This window comes from Polypterus senegalus, chromosome 13 (assembly GCF_016835505.1).
Source record: "Polypterus senegalus isolate Bchr_013 chromosome 13, ASM1683550v1, whole genome shotgun sequence".
NCBI lineage: Eukaryota > Metazoa > Chordata > Cladistia > Polypteriformes > Polypteridae > Polypterus > Polypterus senegalus.
The window spans coordinates 110,546,352-110,566,120 of NC_053166.1; the positions used below are offsets into that span (position 1 = coordinate 110,546,352).

At 41.6% G+C, this 19,769-nt stretch overlaps 1 protein-coding gene across 2 annotated transcripts in view; it reads left to right on the forward strand.

Annotated features, from left to right (window-relative positions):
- ctnna1 (catenin (cadherin-associated protein), alpha 1) overlaps positions 1-19,769 on the forward strand; it is a 205,777-nt gene that overhangs the window by 128,507 nt on the left and 57,501 nt on the right. For both annotated transcript variants that reach the window (XM_039775526.1, XM_039775527.1), the window contains exons 11-12: positions 124-280; positions 14,978-15,178. In XM_039775526.1, coding sequence (XP_039631460.1) covers positions 124-280; positions 14,978-15,178 — 358 coding nt within the window. The remainder of the gene's footprint in view (positions 1-123; positions 281-14,977; positions 15,179-19,769) is intronic.

The window sequence follows — 19,769 nt, forward strand, 5'->3', positions numbered from 1 at the left end:
AAGTTGCAGTTTCTGAGTTCTAGAAAACGTTCTGCAGCTTCTGTTTAATTAGAGTTGTTCTTTGAGAGTGTATTGCTGATGTGATAGGAGAAACAGGCTTAAAATATTTTGTTATAATGACAGGTAATTAATGCTGCCTTGGCACTTGCTGCAAAACCAAATAGTAAAGTGGCACAGGACAATATGGAACTTTTTAAACAACAGTGGGAAAAGCAAGTCCACGTTCTTACAGATGCTGTTGATGACATCACCTCTATTGACGATTTCCTGTCTGTGTCTGGTAAGGAATGTTTCTGTAAATTTTCAGCCTTGTTTTGGTGACTCACATGTAATTTGTATTTTTACAGGTTTATCTTTTGGGTGTTTAATATAAGTATCTTCTTGCTATGCCTTCCCCTGCCTTATAGTTAACCAAATCTTGTGGATTATCTGAGACTTCCTCAGTTTCTAGTGACGTTTCTTTTTTACCACTTTCCAGGTAGATGATCACTTGTATGAGCGGGGTTTATGAGAATTGGAGTGGGGGTGGAAATGAGTGAATTACATCTTAATTTTTACACCAGTGCTGCTGTTTTATTTATTATCAGTGTGCTCTAAATGGTGAACTATAGATGCCATGAAACACCGGGTAGACTGTTTGCAAGCAGTTATGTAGATTGGTGTTTTCACATGAGTAGAATGGATATATTTTCTTACTTATTTTTGTGGATCCCTTAAATTTTATATTCCGTCGTTGTGATGCAATGAAGATGAGCTCCCACTCCTTTTATACAATTAAAGATAAATTAGATACTAAACAAATGATATAATTGCAGGTATTTTTACTTGACGGTAGTCTCCATGTGACTTCTCAGCAGACACCATCATTACTTATGGCTCTACAATGTCTGTTTAAACTTCAAATCTATTCAGGTGTTGTGCGACTCCAGATCCCCAATGAGGGAGAGAGCACTAAAAATGTCCCCATGTAACAAGTGTTCTTATTCTTAACAACTTGAATATTCTGTTGGAGCATCACTTGGCATACCATCTCCAAGGCTTAATGTTTAGAGTACTTTTTTCTGTCCTTAGAGCCAAATATATTTAGATTTTAGGAAGAACTGAAAGTGATATTTCTGCATTCCCAAAGCTCTTTCTACAAATTGTATTTGGGGATTTTAACAAAGTATTACAGATTTGTGTGTGCATGATTGTTGTTCTGCCGCCCAAATCTTCTGCTGCCTGCATTAAGTTGCCCTTATCTGCCTAAATGGTTAGTCCTTGCTAGCGCTGAATTCTTCACTGGATTCTTCAGACGATCCTGTCATTTCTGTGAATAAATTGGTACTTTCTTCAGCTGTCCATGATTCTATTTTGCACTTGCAATTTGCTGCTGTGTTTTTACTAGAGGCCTTGCCTGTGAGGTGGATTGTATAATTATTGTGCTACTATTGGTATTGTGCGACATCCACATTTCGTCCGTCACGGATCTTTGTTTTTTTTTTTGCTCTCCACTTTCCTGACTGATAGTTTTATTCTGACCATCTACTCTGTTTGTTCTGTATTTCTCTTGATGTGATGCAAATTTAAGGGTTAGGGTTCTCTATGCTCATTGAATCTGTTGAGTGAGATTAAATATATTCAAACAGATCAGGCAATTTCATCTAAAGGCTCAGTGAAGATGTCTTTAATGGACTTTCAGTCTGTGACTAATGAACTGTTTGTTCTGAATAATGTTTTTACATCTTACTAGTTGGATTTTTTTATGTATGTCAGAGATTTGGCTGTGTGTCAGTGACTTGGCATCGCTCCGTAATCTCTTGTCTCCAGACTGCAAGTCCTTTAATGCTTTAATCTAGAAGCACTGGTCAGGGTGGTGGGCTTGCAATGGTTTTTGCTAATATATTTAAATGTAGATCTATGCTTTTGGACAATTTTTTCCAGTTTTGAAGCTTAGCTATTAAAATCGGTGCTGTGTGTACAGGGTTACAGATAACCTGGATATAGTAAGGATTCTATCCAGGAGATCACAGACTTTATCTTTGGTGATGTGTACTTTTAGCCTGCTAGTTCTGGGAGATTTTAATATTCATACTTGTTGCCCAATGAAACGCATGGTTAAAGACTTTTTAGGTCTAGTGCAATCTTTTAATGTATCACATGTGGTTTCAAGTCCCAACTCCTCAGAAAGGTCATGTGCTGTACCTAGTCCTTATTTTGGTCTTCCTATGAAAAATGTGAGGTTTTTGATGCCTGCTTTTCAGATCACTATGCAGTCATTTTTTAACTTGATCTCCTATGTCCATTCAGGAATTTAAAAAAACAGCCCCAGCATCACTTACACTTTTAAGTGTGGAATCTGCGCTGCTGTTTTTTGATACCTTTTCAAACATTCACTAATTTCTTGGTGACAGAATCCCTGTCTGTGGTCTGCAATGCACATAGCCTGGTTAGACACCTAGATTCTACATGTGAGCAAACACTGGACACAATTGCACCATTAAGGCTAAGGAGAGCCAAGGTTAAGTCCAGAGCCTGGCCTTGGCTAAATAAAAACCACTTTCAGACAGGAATGCAGGCAGGCTGAGCGCAGGTGGAAAGGTTAAATTTCATGTATAAACTGTATGTCCATCCATCCATTTTCTAACCCGCTGAATCCGAATACAGGGTCACGGGGGTCTGCTGGAGCCAATCCCAGCCAACACAGGGCACAAGGCAGGAACCAATCCTGGGCAGGGTGCCAACCAACCGCAGGACACACACAAACACACACTAGGGCCAATTCAGAATCGCCAATCCACCTAACCTGCATGTCTTTGGATTGTGGGAGGAAACCGGAGCGCCTGGAGGAAACCCACGCAGACACGGGGAGAACATGCCAACTCCACGCAGGGAGGACCCGGGAAGCGAACCCGGGTCTCCTAACTGCGAGGCAGCAGCGCTACCACTGCGCCACCGTGCTGCCCTAAACTGTATGTACGCACAAAAATGTTGTGTACAACCATTTTCACGCTCACATCACGATGTATTAAAAACTAAACTTGTGTGAAAGTGTGTGGCTTTCCGAAGCCAGCTCAAACCATTGTGTACACAAGTTTTCATCTCGGTTTTGCAAACTGCCAGTACCCAGCATCATAGCAGTGCTACTGTTTGTGTTTCACTTCGCAAGATTCACTTCCCTGTTGCAGGGATACACTGAAAATAACCACATATGGATTTTTAGTTTAATGCATCTGATTGTAATCAACCTCCATTCATCCATCCTCTTGCGCTTATCAGAGGTCAGGTCCCGGGGGCAGCAGGTTGAGCAGAGAGGCCCAGACTTCCCTCTCCCTGGCCACTTCTAGCTCTTCTGGGAGAATCCCAAGGCGTTCCCAGGCCAGCCGGGAGACCGTCCCTCCAGCGTGTCCTCGGTCTTCCCCGGGGCCTCCTCCCGGTTGGACATGCCTGGAACACCTCACCAGGGAGGCATCCTGATCAGATGCCCTAGCCACCTCATCTGACTCCCCTCAATCCGGAGGAGCAGCGGCTCTACTCTGAGCTTCTCACCCTATCTTTAACACTAGAATTACCAGAGCCTACAAAAAAACTCTTAATTCCGTCCCACCTTAAACTGCTTCTTGAATCCCTTAACACCTCTCCGCCAGCGTCCTTTGTCTTCTAAATGTGCTGATAAAGAGAAGCTTGGAGCAGCCGGCTATTCCATCCCCCCACCAATTTAGAACGTGCACAAACTTCTCTCAGCTCATGTCTTGATTATCTGGGAGTGAAGTGGAGTTTTAGAGTGGAAATAATAGATCGTTATTTGGAACACACGCATTTCATGTCTGTTCCGTTTCTACAGTAATCTGTGTCGACACATTGTTAAAACAGAAACGTTTTTTATATTCTAGTAGTAGATGACAAAATGTAGGCATAAACTATATAGTGTATGAAGCCTGAAGTCCAAATAGCAAAGAAACATTTTCACAAGAATAACACAATTGCGCTTTTATTCAAAAATAACTGCAGAAACAAAAAGCCGCCTTAACATGCGACATTGACAGCAGTTTATTGTAACTACCTCCGTAGTTCAATAGAATCTGCCCCCGATTGGGAATCAAGAGGTCACGAGTTCGATCCTGCGCCCCTCCGTTTTGAGAAGTAAACTGCTCTTAGACTGAAATCAAATGTATGCTTTTATTCTAAAACAGTAAGACTAACAGCCGGTGCAATTTATGATCCTTGTAAAGGTTAGCTTTTTTTTTTATTCACTTTTCATTCTCTCAGTCGCGTTCAGAATCAATCCATACAACCCCATCTGACACGGCTGTTTTCACTAAAGACGCGCTATAGCTCTGCAGTGTACCACGATGCATACTAAACCAACCCCCCCACGGTTCTGACACACAAACGCTGGCAAAGCTGCCGCCTTCGTATCTCACCGTCACTTGCTTTTCTATTTATTCAGTTTTATTGAGTGTTCCTGTCAGTCCCGCATGTTGCTATATGCTGTTTCTTTTGTACTCCAGGACATGCAGAGGAAAGAATGGTAAAGAGCAGTAACTTTGGCTCTATATGCAATCATCAGATACTCCCCATCTGCCCGTGTCGTTCAAACACAGGAACATATATTGGTGTAAAAGTATAACAAAAGTGCACTTTTATTCAAGTGCACTTTTTCCATCGCCTTTTCCTGTAAGAAGCAATGTACACACTTCTCTCTATGCTGTGGTTTCTATTACACACCTGAAAGAAAGAGACAATATATGTGAAAATATAATCGCACTAATGCAATATTTTTGAAAACGAACAGCGTCAGATCGGGTGTGAATTTATGCAGGAACTGGAAATTCTTTGATGCAGGACCTTCCCCCAGGGAAGAAAGTACAGTGTCAGGTGCTCATTCAGTGTAATAGAAACCATAGCACAGAGAGGTGTGTACACGACAACAAGTACACATGTCGTAAATGTAGGAAGGACGGTCCTTGGGTGTGTGGGAACTGTTAATATTTGAATGTGATGATTTTATATAGCACGGAATGAAAATCTGCACTTCTTAGCATTGCACCATGCAAGCTGTCGTATCAATCGCCTACTGTAACTTGCTTTCTTTTTCTTGGTTATACAGGTAGTTTTGAATAAAAGTGCACTTGTTTTGTTTGAAATGAAGTGTCTGCGTGCACTTTTCGTGGCATTACGTGTATTTTTGAGCATGCCCGTTTGAGCATGTACACAAAACATAAGTTGAAAAGTATAACAAAACAACGGGCAGATGGGGAGTGTCTGATGATTGCATATAGCGCCGAACTTACTGCTCTTTACCATTCTCTCCTCTGCATGCCCTGGAGTACAAAAGAAACAGAATACAGACGCGCTATAGCTCTGCGTTGTACCACGATGCATACTAACGCAAAAGGGTTCTGACACACAGACGCTGGCGAAGCTGCCCCCTTCGTATCTCACCGTCACTTGATTTTCTTTTTATTCAGTTTTATTGAGTGTTCCTGCCAGTCCTCGCATGTTGCTGTATGCTGGATATTTTCACATGTATTGTCTTTCTTTCAGGTGTGTAATAGAAACCACAGCATAGAGAGAAGTGTGTACATTGCTTCTTACAGGAGAAAGTGCACTTGAATAAAAGTGCACTTTTGTTATACTTTTACACCAATATATGTTCCTGTGTTTGAACGATACAGGCAGATGGGGAGTGTCTGATTGCATATAGCGCCGAAGTTACTGCTCTTTAACATTCTTTCCTTGAGTACAAAAGAATCTGCATACAGCAACATGCGGGGACTGACAGGAACACTCAATAAAATTGAATAAAAAGAAAAGCAAGTGACGGTGAGATATGAAGAAGGCAGCTTCGCCAGCGTTTGTGTGTCAGAACCGGGGGTGGTGGGCGGGTTAGTATGCATCGTGGTACACTGCAGAGCTATAGCGCGTCTTTAGTGAAAACAACCGTGTCAGATGGGGTTGTATGGATTGATTCTGAACGCGACTGAGAGAATTAAAAGTGAATAAAAAAAAAGCTAACCTTTACAAGGATCATAAATTGCACCGGCTGTTACAGACTGAAATCAAATGTATGCTTTTATTCTAAAACAGTAAGACTAAAAGCAGTTTACTTCTCAAAACAGAGGGGCGCAGGATCGAACTCGTGACCTCTTGATTCCCAAGCGGGGGCAGATTCTATTGAACTACAGAGGCAGTTACAATAAACTGCTGTCAATGTCGCATGTTAAGGGGGCTTTTTGTTTCTGCAGTTATATTTTGAATGAAAGCAATTGTGTTATTCTTGTGAAAATGTTTCTTTGCTATTTGGACTTCAGGCTTCATACATTATATAGTTTATGCCTACATTTTGTCATCTACTACTAGAATATAAAAAACATTTCTGTTTTAACAATGTGTTGACACAGATTACTGTAGAACCGTAACAGACATGAAATGCATGTGTTCCAAATAACGATCTATTTCCACTCTAAAACTCCACTTCACTCCCAGATACTCAATCAAGGCATGAGCTGAGAGAAGTGTGTGCACGTTCTAAATTGGTGGGGGGATGGAATAGCCGACTGCTCCAAGCTTCTCTTTATCAGCACATTTAGAAGACAAAGGGCGCTGGCGGAGAGGTGTGAAGGGATTTAAGAAGCGATTTAAGGTGGGACGGAATTACGAGTTTTTTCGTAGGCTCTGGTAATTCTAGTGTTAAGGGAAAGCCCAGACACCCTGCGGAGGAAACTCATTTCAGCCGCTTGTATTCATGATCTCGTTCTTTCAGTCACTACCCAGAGCTCATGACCATAGGTGAGGGTAGGAACATAGATCGATTGGTAAATTGAGAGCTTTGCTTTACGGCTCAGCTCCTTTTTCACCACAATAGACTGATGCAGAGCCCGCATCACTGCAGACACCACACTGATCCCCTGTCGATCTCGCGCTTCATTTTTCTCTCGCTCGTGAACAAGACCCCGAGATACTTGAACTACTCCACTTGGGGCAGGATCTCTCCCCCAACCCTGACCGGGCACTCTACCCTTTTCCAGCTGAGGACCATGGTCTCGGATTTGGAGGTGCTGGTTCTCATCCCAGCTGCTTCACACTTGGCTGCGAACCAATTCAGAGAGAGCTAAAGATCATGGCCTGATGAAGCAAACGGGACAACATCTGCAAAAAGCAGTGACCCAATCCTGAGTCCACCACACCGGACCCCCTTAACATCCTGGCCGCGCCTAGAAATTCTGTCCATAAGTTATGAACAGAATCGGTGACAAAGGGCAGCCCTGGCGGAGACGACTCTCACTGGAAATGGGCTCAACTTACTACCAGCAATGCGGACCAAGCTCTGACACCGGTTGTACAGGGACTGAACAGCTCTTATCAGGGGATCCGGTAACCCCATACACTCGGAGCACCCCCCACAGGACTCCCTGAGGGACATGGTTGAACGCCTTTTCCAAGTCCACAAAACACATGTAGACTGGTTGGGCAAACTCCCATGCACCCACCAGGACCCTGCTAAGGGTGTAGATAGAGCTGGTCCACTGTTACGACGGACCCTCCTCTCCAGAACCCCTGAATAGACTTTTCCAGGGATCCTGAGGAGTGTGATCCCTCTGTAGTTGGAACACACCCTCTGGTCCCCCTTTTTAAAGAGGGGGACCACCACCCCTGTCTGCAACATCGCATGGACATCGGGGACAGTGCCTCTGGATTGGCAGAGACGTGTCGACCAAGACAGTCCTACAACGTCTAGAGCCTTGAACTCCGGGTGTATCTCATCCACCCCCGGGGCCCTGCCATCAAGGAGTTTTTTGACCACCTCGGTGACCTTAGCCCCAGAGATGGGGATGCCCATCTCCAAGTCCCCAGGCTCTGCTTCCTCATTGGAAGGCATGTTAGTGGGATTGAGGAGGTCTTCGAATTACTCTCCAACCCACTGACCCACAATGTCTCAAGTCGAGGTCCGCAGCGCACCATCCCCACCATATACGGTGTTGACACTGCACACTGCTTCCCCTTCCTGAGAAGCCGGATGGTGGACCAGAATCTCCTCGAAGCCGTCCGAAAGTCGTTCTCCATGGCCTTCCCAAACTCCTTCCATGCACTAATTTTTGCCTCAGCAACCACCGAAGCTGCATTCTGCTTGGCCAGTCGGTACCTATTAGCTGCCTCCAGAGTCCCACAGGACAAAAGGGTCCGGTAGGACTCCTTCAGCTTGATGGCCTCTCTCACTGCCAGTGTCCACCAACAGGTTCGGGGATTGCCGCCACGACAGGCACCCACCACCTTACGGCCACAGCTCCGATCAGACGCCTCAACAATAGAGGCATGGAACATGGCCCATTCAGACTCAATGTCCCCCACCTCCCTCGGGACGTGGTCGAAGTTCTGCTGGAGGTCGGAGTTGTGACAGTACTTCTGATGGGATTTTGCCAGATGTTCCCAGCAGACCCTCACAACACGTTTGGACCTACCAGGCCTAACCGGCATCCTCCCCCACCATCGAAGCCAACTCCCCACCAGGTGGTGATCAGTTGACAGCTCCGCCCCTCTCTTCACCCAAGTGTCCAAGGCATGTGGTCGAACTGAGGCCTAGAGTGTCCTGGTGCCAAGTGCACATATGAACACCCGTATGCTTGAACATGGTGTTCGTTATGAACAATCCGTGACAAGCGCAGAAGTCCAATAACAAAACACCGCTCGGGTTCAGATCCGAAGGGCCATTCCTCCCAATCATGCCCTTCCAGGTCTCGCTGTCATTGCTCACGTGAGCATTGAAGTCACCCAGCAGTACAAGGGAGTCCCCAGAAGGTATGCCCTCTAGCGCCCCCTCCAGTGACTCCAAAAAACGGTGAGTACTCCAAACTGCCATTCAGCGCATACGCACGAACAATTAGGACCCGCCTTCAGCCACCACCCAACTCACAATGCACCCGACCTCCTTGGCCCCTCCCATAGATGGTGAGCCCATGAGAATGGGGACCCACATTGCCTCTTGTGCCTGGCTGAGCCCCATGGGTGCAGACCTGGCCACCAGGCACTCGCCATTCAGCCCCACCTCCAGGCCTAGCTTCAGAGGGGGGGGCCCAGTGACCCGCATCTGGGCGAGGGAAAACACTCAATTTTTTATTCGTCATAGAAGGTCTGTTGAACCGCTTTTTGTCTTACCCCTCACCTAGAACCAGTTTGCCTTGGGTGGCCCTACCAGGGGCATAAAGCCCCGGACAACAGAGCTCCTAAGATCATTGGGACACGCAAACCCCTCCACCACAATAAGGTGGCTGTTCGAGGAGGGGTTGTAATCAACCTGTAACATTATAATGGTCCACGGAATTGCCAAATTGTTCCAAATACCATAGCTGCTTTAGCATTGTTGCTCTGTGCACCGCTCAGAGTATTTTAACCAACTGTATCTGAATGTGGAATCCCAGCTATACAGCAGCTGATTGAGAAGCTCCACAGCAGATTGAGTCAAGAGCAGAGATAATTATTGGTATACAACTTCTAGCACAGGCTGCCTCAGCCATGTGAATGGCCTTTTTGAACTTCTCCCATTTGGCATATGCTTCAGAGCCTCTTTCCTTTGGGGACCTCGCGGTTCAGAAAGTTTCATCCCAAATAAAAGCACTCAATCACTCCAAGTACTCATGGTAGAACTGTTTGTACTTACAATTACCTCACTTGTGAACTTGCATTACAGTTGTAATATTGCACAACCTGAGCCACTTATGCTTTCATATTATTTGTTTTGCATTGTTTTTTTATTGTATTGTTGTTGTTTTACCATTTTATAGGAAAATAAGTTTATGGAGGATTTTCATATTGAATCTCATTATACAATACAATGATTAAAGGAATTCAGTTCAATAGAAGAGAGCGCATATTTATTGATAACGACTAGCTTCTAAGTAGATTCAGATTTCAAAGCACTGTCTTCTTGGAACTCTATCTTTTTTTAAGATGAAATGCAGTATATATATTACATTATCTCTCTATTATAAAAAAACAGTCGTGGTGGAAGGGAAACCAGGGAGACGAGACATGATCTTCTTGGAAGACACTTTAAAGACTCGCAAGATGAAAGAGATTGGTCAGTGAGCGTCTCGTGGAGAACTTAAACATGAGACTTTGTGCCAAGAGATTGCAATTTGATGTCCCGCGAGACAAGGCAGTGAAAACATTTAAAACAAGTTCACAGGCATCTAACCAAGCTGTTGTTGGAATGCCTTAGGCAGACAGACGTCCTCCCAGCTCTTAAAATAATGACAAACAGAACCCACCGTTTGCCAGCAGCAGCAGGAAGACAGCAGATGATCTGACCGCTTCTCCTTAGCATGCGTTCAGCTAGGGCTGTTCGATATAACGATATATATCGGATGACAATATGAAAACGTCTATCGCTGCACATTACGCTATCGTTTGTTTTGTGGTGTCGCAAAATAAACTGTTTACGGCAATATTTTTTTCATTGTTTTGATGGCCTCCACGTGGATGCAGACACACTAGCATGGCTGATGAAGACGAGGCAACACCAGGTAGCTCCACACAGAAGGACCTTGTTCCTAAACAAGGGGCTATCTCTGTAGTATGGAGATGGTTTGGATTTGAAGAGTCTGACATGGACCAGAAAACGGTACTGTGCAAATTATGCTGCAAACCGATCGCTACCACAGACTCCAACACGACAAACCTTCTACCACCTCCGCAAAAAGCACGTGAGCGAGCATGCAGAGAGTTTACAACTGAGAGGCAGGCCACGTAGGATATTACAGTTGTAAAGGTACTATTTAAACGAGCATGTTAAAAGCTTGGAAGATTAATTGCTACCAAAGCAATTTGCTTAAGGCATAATTTTCCCTGCAGTGTTTGCTGTAAGCGTTAATCTTGTTAAAATTACGTTTACGCCACAACTGCATTAACATGGCAAATCTCCGTTAACGAGTTACCGCGGATCGCCCCGTGCTTATATAGCAGTATTTTATATTGGGCCTTTAGTAATTTGTTTTTGAAAAGTGTTTTATATTTGATACATTAACATTTTATGTTTACATTCTAAGTCAAACATTTGCTCAAATGTTCTAAATAAAAACAGAAATAATTACAAGTTGAGTACTTCTCATTTTTGATTTTTTTAATTTAAATGAAAAAAAAGGGGTGGTGATTATATAAACTATTCACTGAATACAAAGAAAATGTACTATATCGGGATATGAAATGAAATATCGGGATATAAGATTTTGGTCATATCGCACAGCCCTACGTTCAGCCCCCACCCACTCACAAACCACCCCCCCTTCGATTCACAAAACGAGCAGCAATGACGCAAAAGGACATATGCTATACAGGCTTTAAAATGATAGACGCAAAGCACGACAAGCAGATGATCCAACTGCAGCTCCTTAGTGTGCGTTCAGCCACACCTGCCCCCCACCCCTCCTTCACAATGTGAGCAGTGTTATACATCCTGTGAGAGAGATTTAACCATGCCCGGGGCCGGAAATAAAGGACAAGTATTGTTTTTACAAAAGTTTTAAAGTGAAATTGAAAATAATGCATAAGTAAGAATTCCCATGATGATAACATTCTCTTTAAATTGTATATCCGGTAAACCAAACCCGGGGGTGGGCGAGCGGAGCACCCTAGTACAAATACATTTTTAACTTCATTTAAATGTATACAGTTAATTAAATGTGTGGACAGCGGTAGTGATGATTTGACCCTGTTCAGGGATTGTTCCTGCCTTGCGTTGTATGCTTGCTGGTACTGGCGTAACTCTGGATGGATTGATGGATGGAATAATTAAATATGTACTATGAAGATATTTCAATGTTCCTTGTTTTATACATGCTTTAATTCCTATCGTCATGAAAATATCAAGTATATATCTTAATATTTAAATTGTTCAGGAGGCTGTAATATGAATTTAATGTATTCTGTGTCCTATCGGCATAAGGCAGCCCATTTAAGAAGCATGTAGTGATTCACAAACACGCAGAACACAAAGAAAATAGCATTTAACGTGCTGCTTTAGTTAAGATGGGATTTGAGAATCTAGTAAGCGATTTTGAAGTTTGATCTATTTTAATGACAAAATAAACTACATGATTAAAGTGTAAATTTCGACGTTTCCCTGTTTTTGTTTTTTTCCCCCTCCTTCTCTCTGTACCCTAATATACTTCCGTGTAACACTCAAACGGTGGGCTACAATTCGCCTTTTCACAGCGACTTTGATATCTGACCATTATTTTATTTCGGGCACTGCTCGACTTTTTGAACTTGAACTTTTGAGTTTCTCTGTCACTCAGTCAAATTTCTTTTGTTGTTTATACCACTGCTTAAAACAAAATAAGTTTTCCTTTCCTCCACTTGGTACTCACTGCAATTTTTTCATACCCATGCTTTTGCTATTGTCTTTTCACTGTACGCTGAACTTAAGAGGCTATTTATTATAATTTGCATATTCAAAGAGGTGTAATTCAGGGAGGGGTTGGGGCAGCAAGTGTGTTCACGTGCGTTACATTTCACGCAGACCAGCAGAAGAATGTTGAAGTATCTTGCGTACACATTTCTGTTTTTCTCCATAAGCCTTGTTTTAGTGAGAATTCTTCACACAACGTTCTACATAAGGCCCCAGGTCTTATAAATCTCTGAAAACTTGATTGAAGCTCTACCAAGAGGCGGTGAAAACAGAAAAATCAAATTATCTTTCGGATTAAATTGTAAATGATGCCTCAAGACCTAGAGTGCTTTTTAACACCTTAAACATTTTTTAAATCCACCATACAGCAGTCTCCTTATGAGCTCACCGGAGAACTTTGTTATTCCTCAACTGTTTAATAGGTCCAACTTATTAGGTCGGGCATTATCCTTCCAGCTGCAGACCACTTCCAGCTTCCCTTAGGCCAGAGCATAAACCAGCACAAGTTGGCCAGTTTTCCTCCATGTAGTCATGCACTTGGAACCTTCCAGTTCTCCTCTTAGTCTTTAAATAGGCATGCCGATAAAATATTGTTTTGGGGGCATCAATTTTTTTTCTGACCATAGTTAACTGTTTAAAAATGGTGGAAAGGATGAAGTTGTTCGGCCGCTACTGAAAAGGCCTACTCTGGAGTATTTCAAAAGAGGATGATGACTTGCAAACATTTGTGAACTGATGTGAAGGCTGTACTTGCTTCACGACACATAGGGTTTTTATGTCACGTTGCAGTTAAATTTAAATGCAGACACCGACCTGTGTTCAACCTTGGGTGTTTTTTTTTTTTTTTTTTGTAAAGAAGGATGACTGCATATGAACATCCTATAACTGGCTGAAACAATAACCTGGATTTAATTGATTATTATTGATAAACATAATGAAGGGCAATATGTGCAATACTTCTTTAAATTTTTTTTTTTTTTTTTTTTCTATCCATAATGAAATGTGTGATTGGATTAAATGAGGGTAATTTGGCATGTAGCCCACTTGTTGGTTTCAACAAAAAAATATGAATTGGCCTGTAGCAGTAATGAACTTTGGCAAAGGTGCTTTTACTGAGTTATGGTAGTTTCTTGCTTTTTATTACCTAAAACTATGAGTGCATGTTATTTAAGTAGTAGTGCAGTATATTTAGAAACATTTTGAGAGCTACAGTCGGGTAAATCCATTGATTTTATAAATATTCGGAAAGCAAAATATTTATTTGATCCTTACCAGTATCATGTACCCTATATCACAGACTACATGTAGATAGTAGATGGCTTGAGCCAAAACTCTAGTATATTTGTGAATACTTTTTTTTTTTTATGGGAACTTTTTGATTCTGAATTATTTATTCAGATAACATCTCAACATTACTATAGTTCATCTTTTGTTGATCATAGGACTTGCTTTTACTGTGACAAAATTCCCAAAATAGAGTTAATTTCCATTGTTTCCACAGACCTTGCCTTTTCCTGTTTAGCCATTTAGTATAACAGAGGCCTTTCTATGACTGGACAGCAGCTTGGAAATAGTGAAGTGGCACCTATTGCCACGAAAGGACGCTTGGTAAGAGGAGCAGAATAGTGGAGGGTTAATAGTTCATAATTGTTGTTAATATACAGGTGACTATCAAACAGATACAATATGTGCATAGCTAATCAAATCTAATCACAGTGTGGTACACTTAAAGGAGTGAGCATTCAGCCTGGATTTAAAAGATGAGACTGAAGGAGCATCTCAAGTAGGAAAAACGTTCAACCTTGGGTCCCTCTAGCTAAAAGCTGAACCGCTGGCATCTAGATTGTAATAAGTTACTCATGTTTGTAAGTAATGTTTTCATATACTAAAACTGGGCCTTTACCATTTAAGGATTTCCATCCATCCATTATCCAACCCGCTATATCCTATCTACAGTGTCATAGGGGTCTGCTGGAGCCAATCCCAGCCAACACTGGGTGCAAGGCTGGAAACAAACCCCGGGCAGGGCACCAGGCCCACCACACATTTAAGAATTTACTTTCTAGTTCTTGTAATGATTTTTGAAGCGTCATATTGAATTAACTGATTGCTGCATTAATAATTTTGATTTTCCCGTATTTTAACTGGGGTGGGGGGACAATTTTAGATAGTTTTGTGTTTGTTGGGTTTGTTTTTTTTTAATATATAAACATACTGGTGTCGAATAACACAAGTTGTGTGCTTTACTCAAGTCTTGGAATAGTTTAAAGTAGTTTTCTAGTGAAAAACCCTGTTACATGTTTTTTTTACATTTTAAGTCAAATATTAAATGTTTATTTTGGTGCTCTGTGTTTTTGTTTTTTTTTTTTTTTTTGTGCATTGTACCCTAAGTTTTTAGTCCTAAAGTCCTTGGTGCAATTGGAGGACGAGTGATAAGCTGTCGTTACAGTTTTGCTTAATTTCATGCGTAGAATTTACTTTTCTATCAATATGAACCTTTTGCACTTTGTGTGTGTGTGTGTACAGTATGATGCTATTTCTGAAATGCACAAGCCTGGAAGACAAATCATTGTATTCATTTTGTTTAAACAGAGAATCACATCTTGGAGGATGTCAATAAGTGTGTAATTGCACTTCAAGAGAAAGATGTTGATGGGCTAGATCGTACAGCAGGAGCAATCCGAGGGCGAGCAACAAGGGTTGTTCAAGTTGTCACTTCTGAAATGGACAATTATGAGCCTGGTGTCTACACAGAAAAGGTTTTGGAAGCCACCAAAATGCTTACTGAAAAAGGTAACACTGTTTTGGCAACTGGCTTTTTTTATTACAAATATTTAAATCTAAATGCGTTTTTACTGGTGCCTGGTGAAATTTAGTAGATCTGATAAATTAAAACTTGCATATACTAAAGCTAGTATTTAAACTCTTCGATATGAAGCATGATTTTATGTTGTAGGCATTCATTGGATTCCTTATACTGTTCTTAATGCAAAATTATGCCAAATTCTTTTTTTAACTACTTTGTAGCTAAATACTGTGTACTGTGGTACCTCGGTATACATCTGCTTTGGAATAAGTCCAACTTGGTATACGTCCTGTTTGGACACGAAAAATTTTGCTTGGTATTCAACCTTTCTTTGGAATACGACTCGCGTGCTACTCTTGTTTACCTCTCTAGAGACAAAGCCACGACTGCTCACAAGCGTCAGTGAACAACCTGCGCTATAACTCTCTGTGAATTTTCATGTGTGTGGTATAGCGGGTCCACAGCTCCTGTCAAAGGCCAGTTTTAAAATAATCACTGTGCTCGCTACTTGGTGAGGTGGCGTGGTGGTTGTGTAGCTGAAGCGGTTCTCAGGGTGATTCGCGATGCGGCCGTTTCTCACCTAAGTGCACAGGTGAGAGACCATCCGCATTCGTGATTGTTCCTGTGGCTGCTTATCTTGATAAACAGAAGTGCGAGTTGGCTTGAAGGGGAGTAATAAGAGAGAATGGGAGAGAGAGAGAGAGACGGTGCAGGAGAGCGTTGCAGCTGAACAGGGAGCCTGGGTGTTGGGCCGACACCCGGGGAATAGTAGTAGTGATCATGAAGCAGGATTGACCTGAAGGAGGGTGACTCTTTCCGCATAAGGCCGCGGGAGTCGGGACTTGGCCGAGTGTATTCCCCAGCGTAGGCTCCCAAGTCGCTGTCAGGAGGAGCCTACTGGAGCAAGGGATCGGAGAGTTGAACTGAACAGCTGAAGTAGGCAGAGTGAAGGTCAGCTGCAAATAGGGCGACTCCTCAGGGGGGCCACCAGGTAAAAAGGCAACGGCTTCTTGTTGTGTTTTTTTTTTAAAAAAAAGAGTTCTGCTGTATTTTAACCTTTTTTTTTTTTTTTTTGTTTAAGAAGACTTTTTTTTCTGTTAACCTCCACATTTCACTTCTGATTTTATGGATTATTTATTGGAACTTTGGACACTGCACTTTAATTTGAACACCTTGTTTTGTTGATTGTTGTAATAAAAGCACTTTTCACTTTTTCACCATCCCCATACTTTGTTGTGCCTCACTGATAAGCTCATTGGTAACATTACAGACTGTGTAGGATTCAAGGGCTCCCCGACAGCAGATGGGAGCATACAGCAAACCCGCATCATCACAACGTGATTTTGTGTTTTTTCATGTAAATTTGAATTGATTGTTGAAAGTATGAAGCTGGCATTCGTATCCGGGACATGACTGTTGCATACTGTTCGCCGAGAACGACGATATCTATAATTGTGAAAAACAAAGATGTAAGTAAAATGAGGTTAAATTTTCATTTATTTCATCTAATTGCTTTTGTATTTATGTATTTTAGTATTAAGTAGTGTTTAAATTACTTTATACAACACCAATGTATAATGTGCCAGTAACAACAGGATTTTTTTTCCATGGGAACAGATCATTTTCCCATTTTCTTATGGGAAAAATTTGTTTGGTATAAGTCCAAGGATCTGGAAAAGATTAAGGACATATACCGAGGTACCACTGTATTTTTGAATGATTACCTCTTAATTTTTTTCATCAGTATTCATTTAGGAAGATATTTTATGGTATAAAGTCCGTTAGTAATTCAAAAATTTATATTTGGTGCAGAAAAGCTACTGCTCAAATTTACTCATGCATATTTAAAGGATAAGTTTGGTGTTTTTCATGTCAACTTATTTCTTCACAATCATTAATTTGCTGCATAAAATTGTGGTCTGAAGCCTTTTTTTATAAATTAAAAAAAAATCCTTGTTTGTTCTTGCAGTTTATAATGGGAATAAAGGTTTCAGGTCTATAGGTGAATGAAAAAGTCCTAAACTTACTGAATGTCAGTTTGTCCAAGCCAGAAATGTGTATTGATAATACATCTTGAGATTACATACTCTTTGCAAAAACTTGTGTTAAATGATTTAAGGGAGTAAAAAGGCAAACCATAGTTGTGAGGTTCTGCCGCTCTAAAAGGCCTGTATACATTACTTTGTCAGCTACCATGCTAGTCTTTTACTGTTGCAACGTTTCAGCCCCAGGGAAGACTTCTTGCTGCAGTCTTTTGAACTCGCAGGAGGAATTTGGCCCCAGGGATGTGAATTTACCTTGAAAAGTCATCACCAAGCGCCCATTATTGACATCCTTTAATACTGATGTGCAGATGGTAGTTCATGTCATTGCTCTGAAGACTAATAATAACTGAAAAGGGCATACTTAAGATCACTTATTCTTTCATTGTGTGGAAGCTTACTTCATTGTCACAAAGATTGCCTACTGCTCCTGGATTGACAATGCACGTGTGCTTCAGTGAGAGAGAAATTGTTCAGGCATGTTGCATGTAATCAGGTGACAAACCGAGGCATCCATTCCTCTTTATCCTAGGCAGGGTTGTGGGGCAAAGATCGACCTACACATTTGGCTACAAGCACAGATAGCTTGTCCTACACAGCCTGTAATGCAAATGATCAGAATTGCATATGCCAAAGTGTTATGGAGTGTTGGTATTTATATTAAAAAAAAAAAAAAAAGCCTAAACTGACCATATAAGTAAATAATTTGAACAAGAGCGAGCACAGCAAATTTACTGCATATAACTCTTAGATGAAATTCACTGATCAACTCTATTCATATATTATGTTGGTGAGATGTTATAGGGTTTTATGCTCCTTGGAATTTTGTTAAATATATTCTAAATACATAACTCAAATAAATATTAAGGGACTTAATCATCACAGTCTTAACACCTGTCAGTTAAGCGTCAGGGATATCAGTCTGACCAGTTAGGAAGCATAAGCAATTATGAATCAACTTCACCTGCTTTGGTGCAAATGAAAATAAAAATAACGGATGCACTGGAGAAGCATCAACAAAACCACCCCCTAAAATGTGAATGGTTCTTCAGGTGGTGACCACAGACAATTGCTCTCTCCTTATCCTTCCTGACTGATTCTTCTCTAGTTTTACATTTTGCTCGTGTCCTTGTCACAACTGGTATCATGAGGCAGTACCTGCAGCTGATTTAAGGTTGCACAGTTAGTCCAGCTCCTTCAAGATTGGCACTTCCATACATGTCATTTTAAAGAGGTTTGCTGTGTCTCCGGAAATAGTCTTGTAAGCATGGAGGAGATACCTGGAGATGGACTGTTACACATAGATCTGGACAGGGACGTAGAAAGCCATCAACCCCAGCAGCAGTACTGGTATCTGTTCTTTTGTGTGATTAGGAGCACTGCCAGAGCCCTACAAAATAACCACCATCTGGCTACTGGGGTGCATGTTTTTGATCAGACTATCAGGAAGACTCTATAAGGGTGCCATGAGAGCCAGATGTTCTCTGATGGGACCTGTGCTCAAAACCCATCACAATGTAGCTCAATTGACATTCACCACAGAAAACCACAATTGGCAGCTCTGCCATTGATATAGTTGTTCTCTTCACAGATGAGAGCAGGTTCACACTGAACACATGTGACAGATGTGAAATTCTGGAGACATTATAGCCTGCAACATCATCCAGCCTGACAGGTTTGGTGGTAGGTCACTGATTGTCTAGGGAGGCATATCCTTGGAGGGTTGCACAGACCTCCATGTGCTACCCTGACTGCTGTTTAGTTACTAGTATGACATCCTCTGAATCATTGAAATTCACACCAGTTGGATCTGCCTATAATTTCAATTATTGACTGATTTTTTTTTCAGTGTGATGTTGAATCAGCCATCAATCGGTTGGTGATTTTGTTTTACATTGACCATTGCATCATTTTATTCTCCATGAAGTACACTGTATTACTTTGTAAAGATTTTCCACTTGAACATTTTTATTTGAGATTCAATGTGCGATTTAAGTGTGTATATAAATGTGCAATGCACAAATTCAGAACTGTAATGTACCTACTTTGACATTTGTCTCTGCTATGGACTGTTAGTTTATGCACAATTAATGCTTTAAGTCTCTTTTCCTTGTGCTCAAGATTGACGAGTTACCCACAAGAAAATACTTTTGATTGAAGAGCGATTCTCTTTTTTTTCCTTCTCTCCTCAAGTGAATATTTGAAAGTTTGCTTGGGTGTAATTCAGTGGCATTTGGTCAATGTTGGGGATTGGATTGGGGTCCCCATATGCTGCAGTGTGGCATCATATGATTTTGTGACATTAGATCAAAGAGTGGTCTTCATGAAAGTTTGCACAGCCAGTGACATGCAATCAAAGGGCTCCTCATTATTAAAATGTGAGCGATTACACAAAGTTGAAACTGAAGAGCAATGTTAAGAAAACTGACATAGGGACAGTGTGCAGGCAGACAGCATCTGGATATGGTAAGTAAACCTGTGCTACTTCAGAGTTATACTAAGCAGTACTTGTAAATCAAGCATAGTACTGAATCCT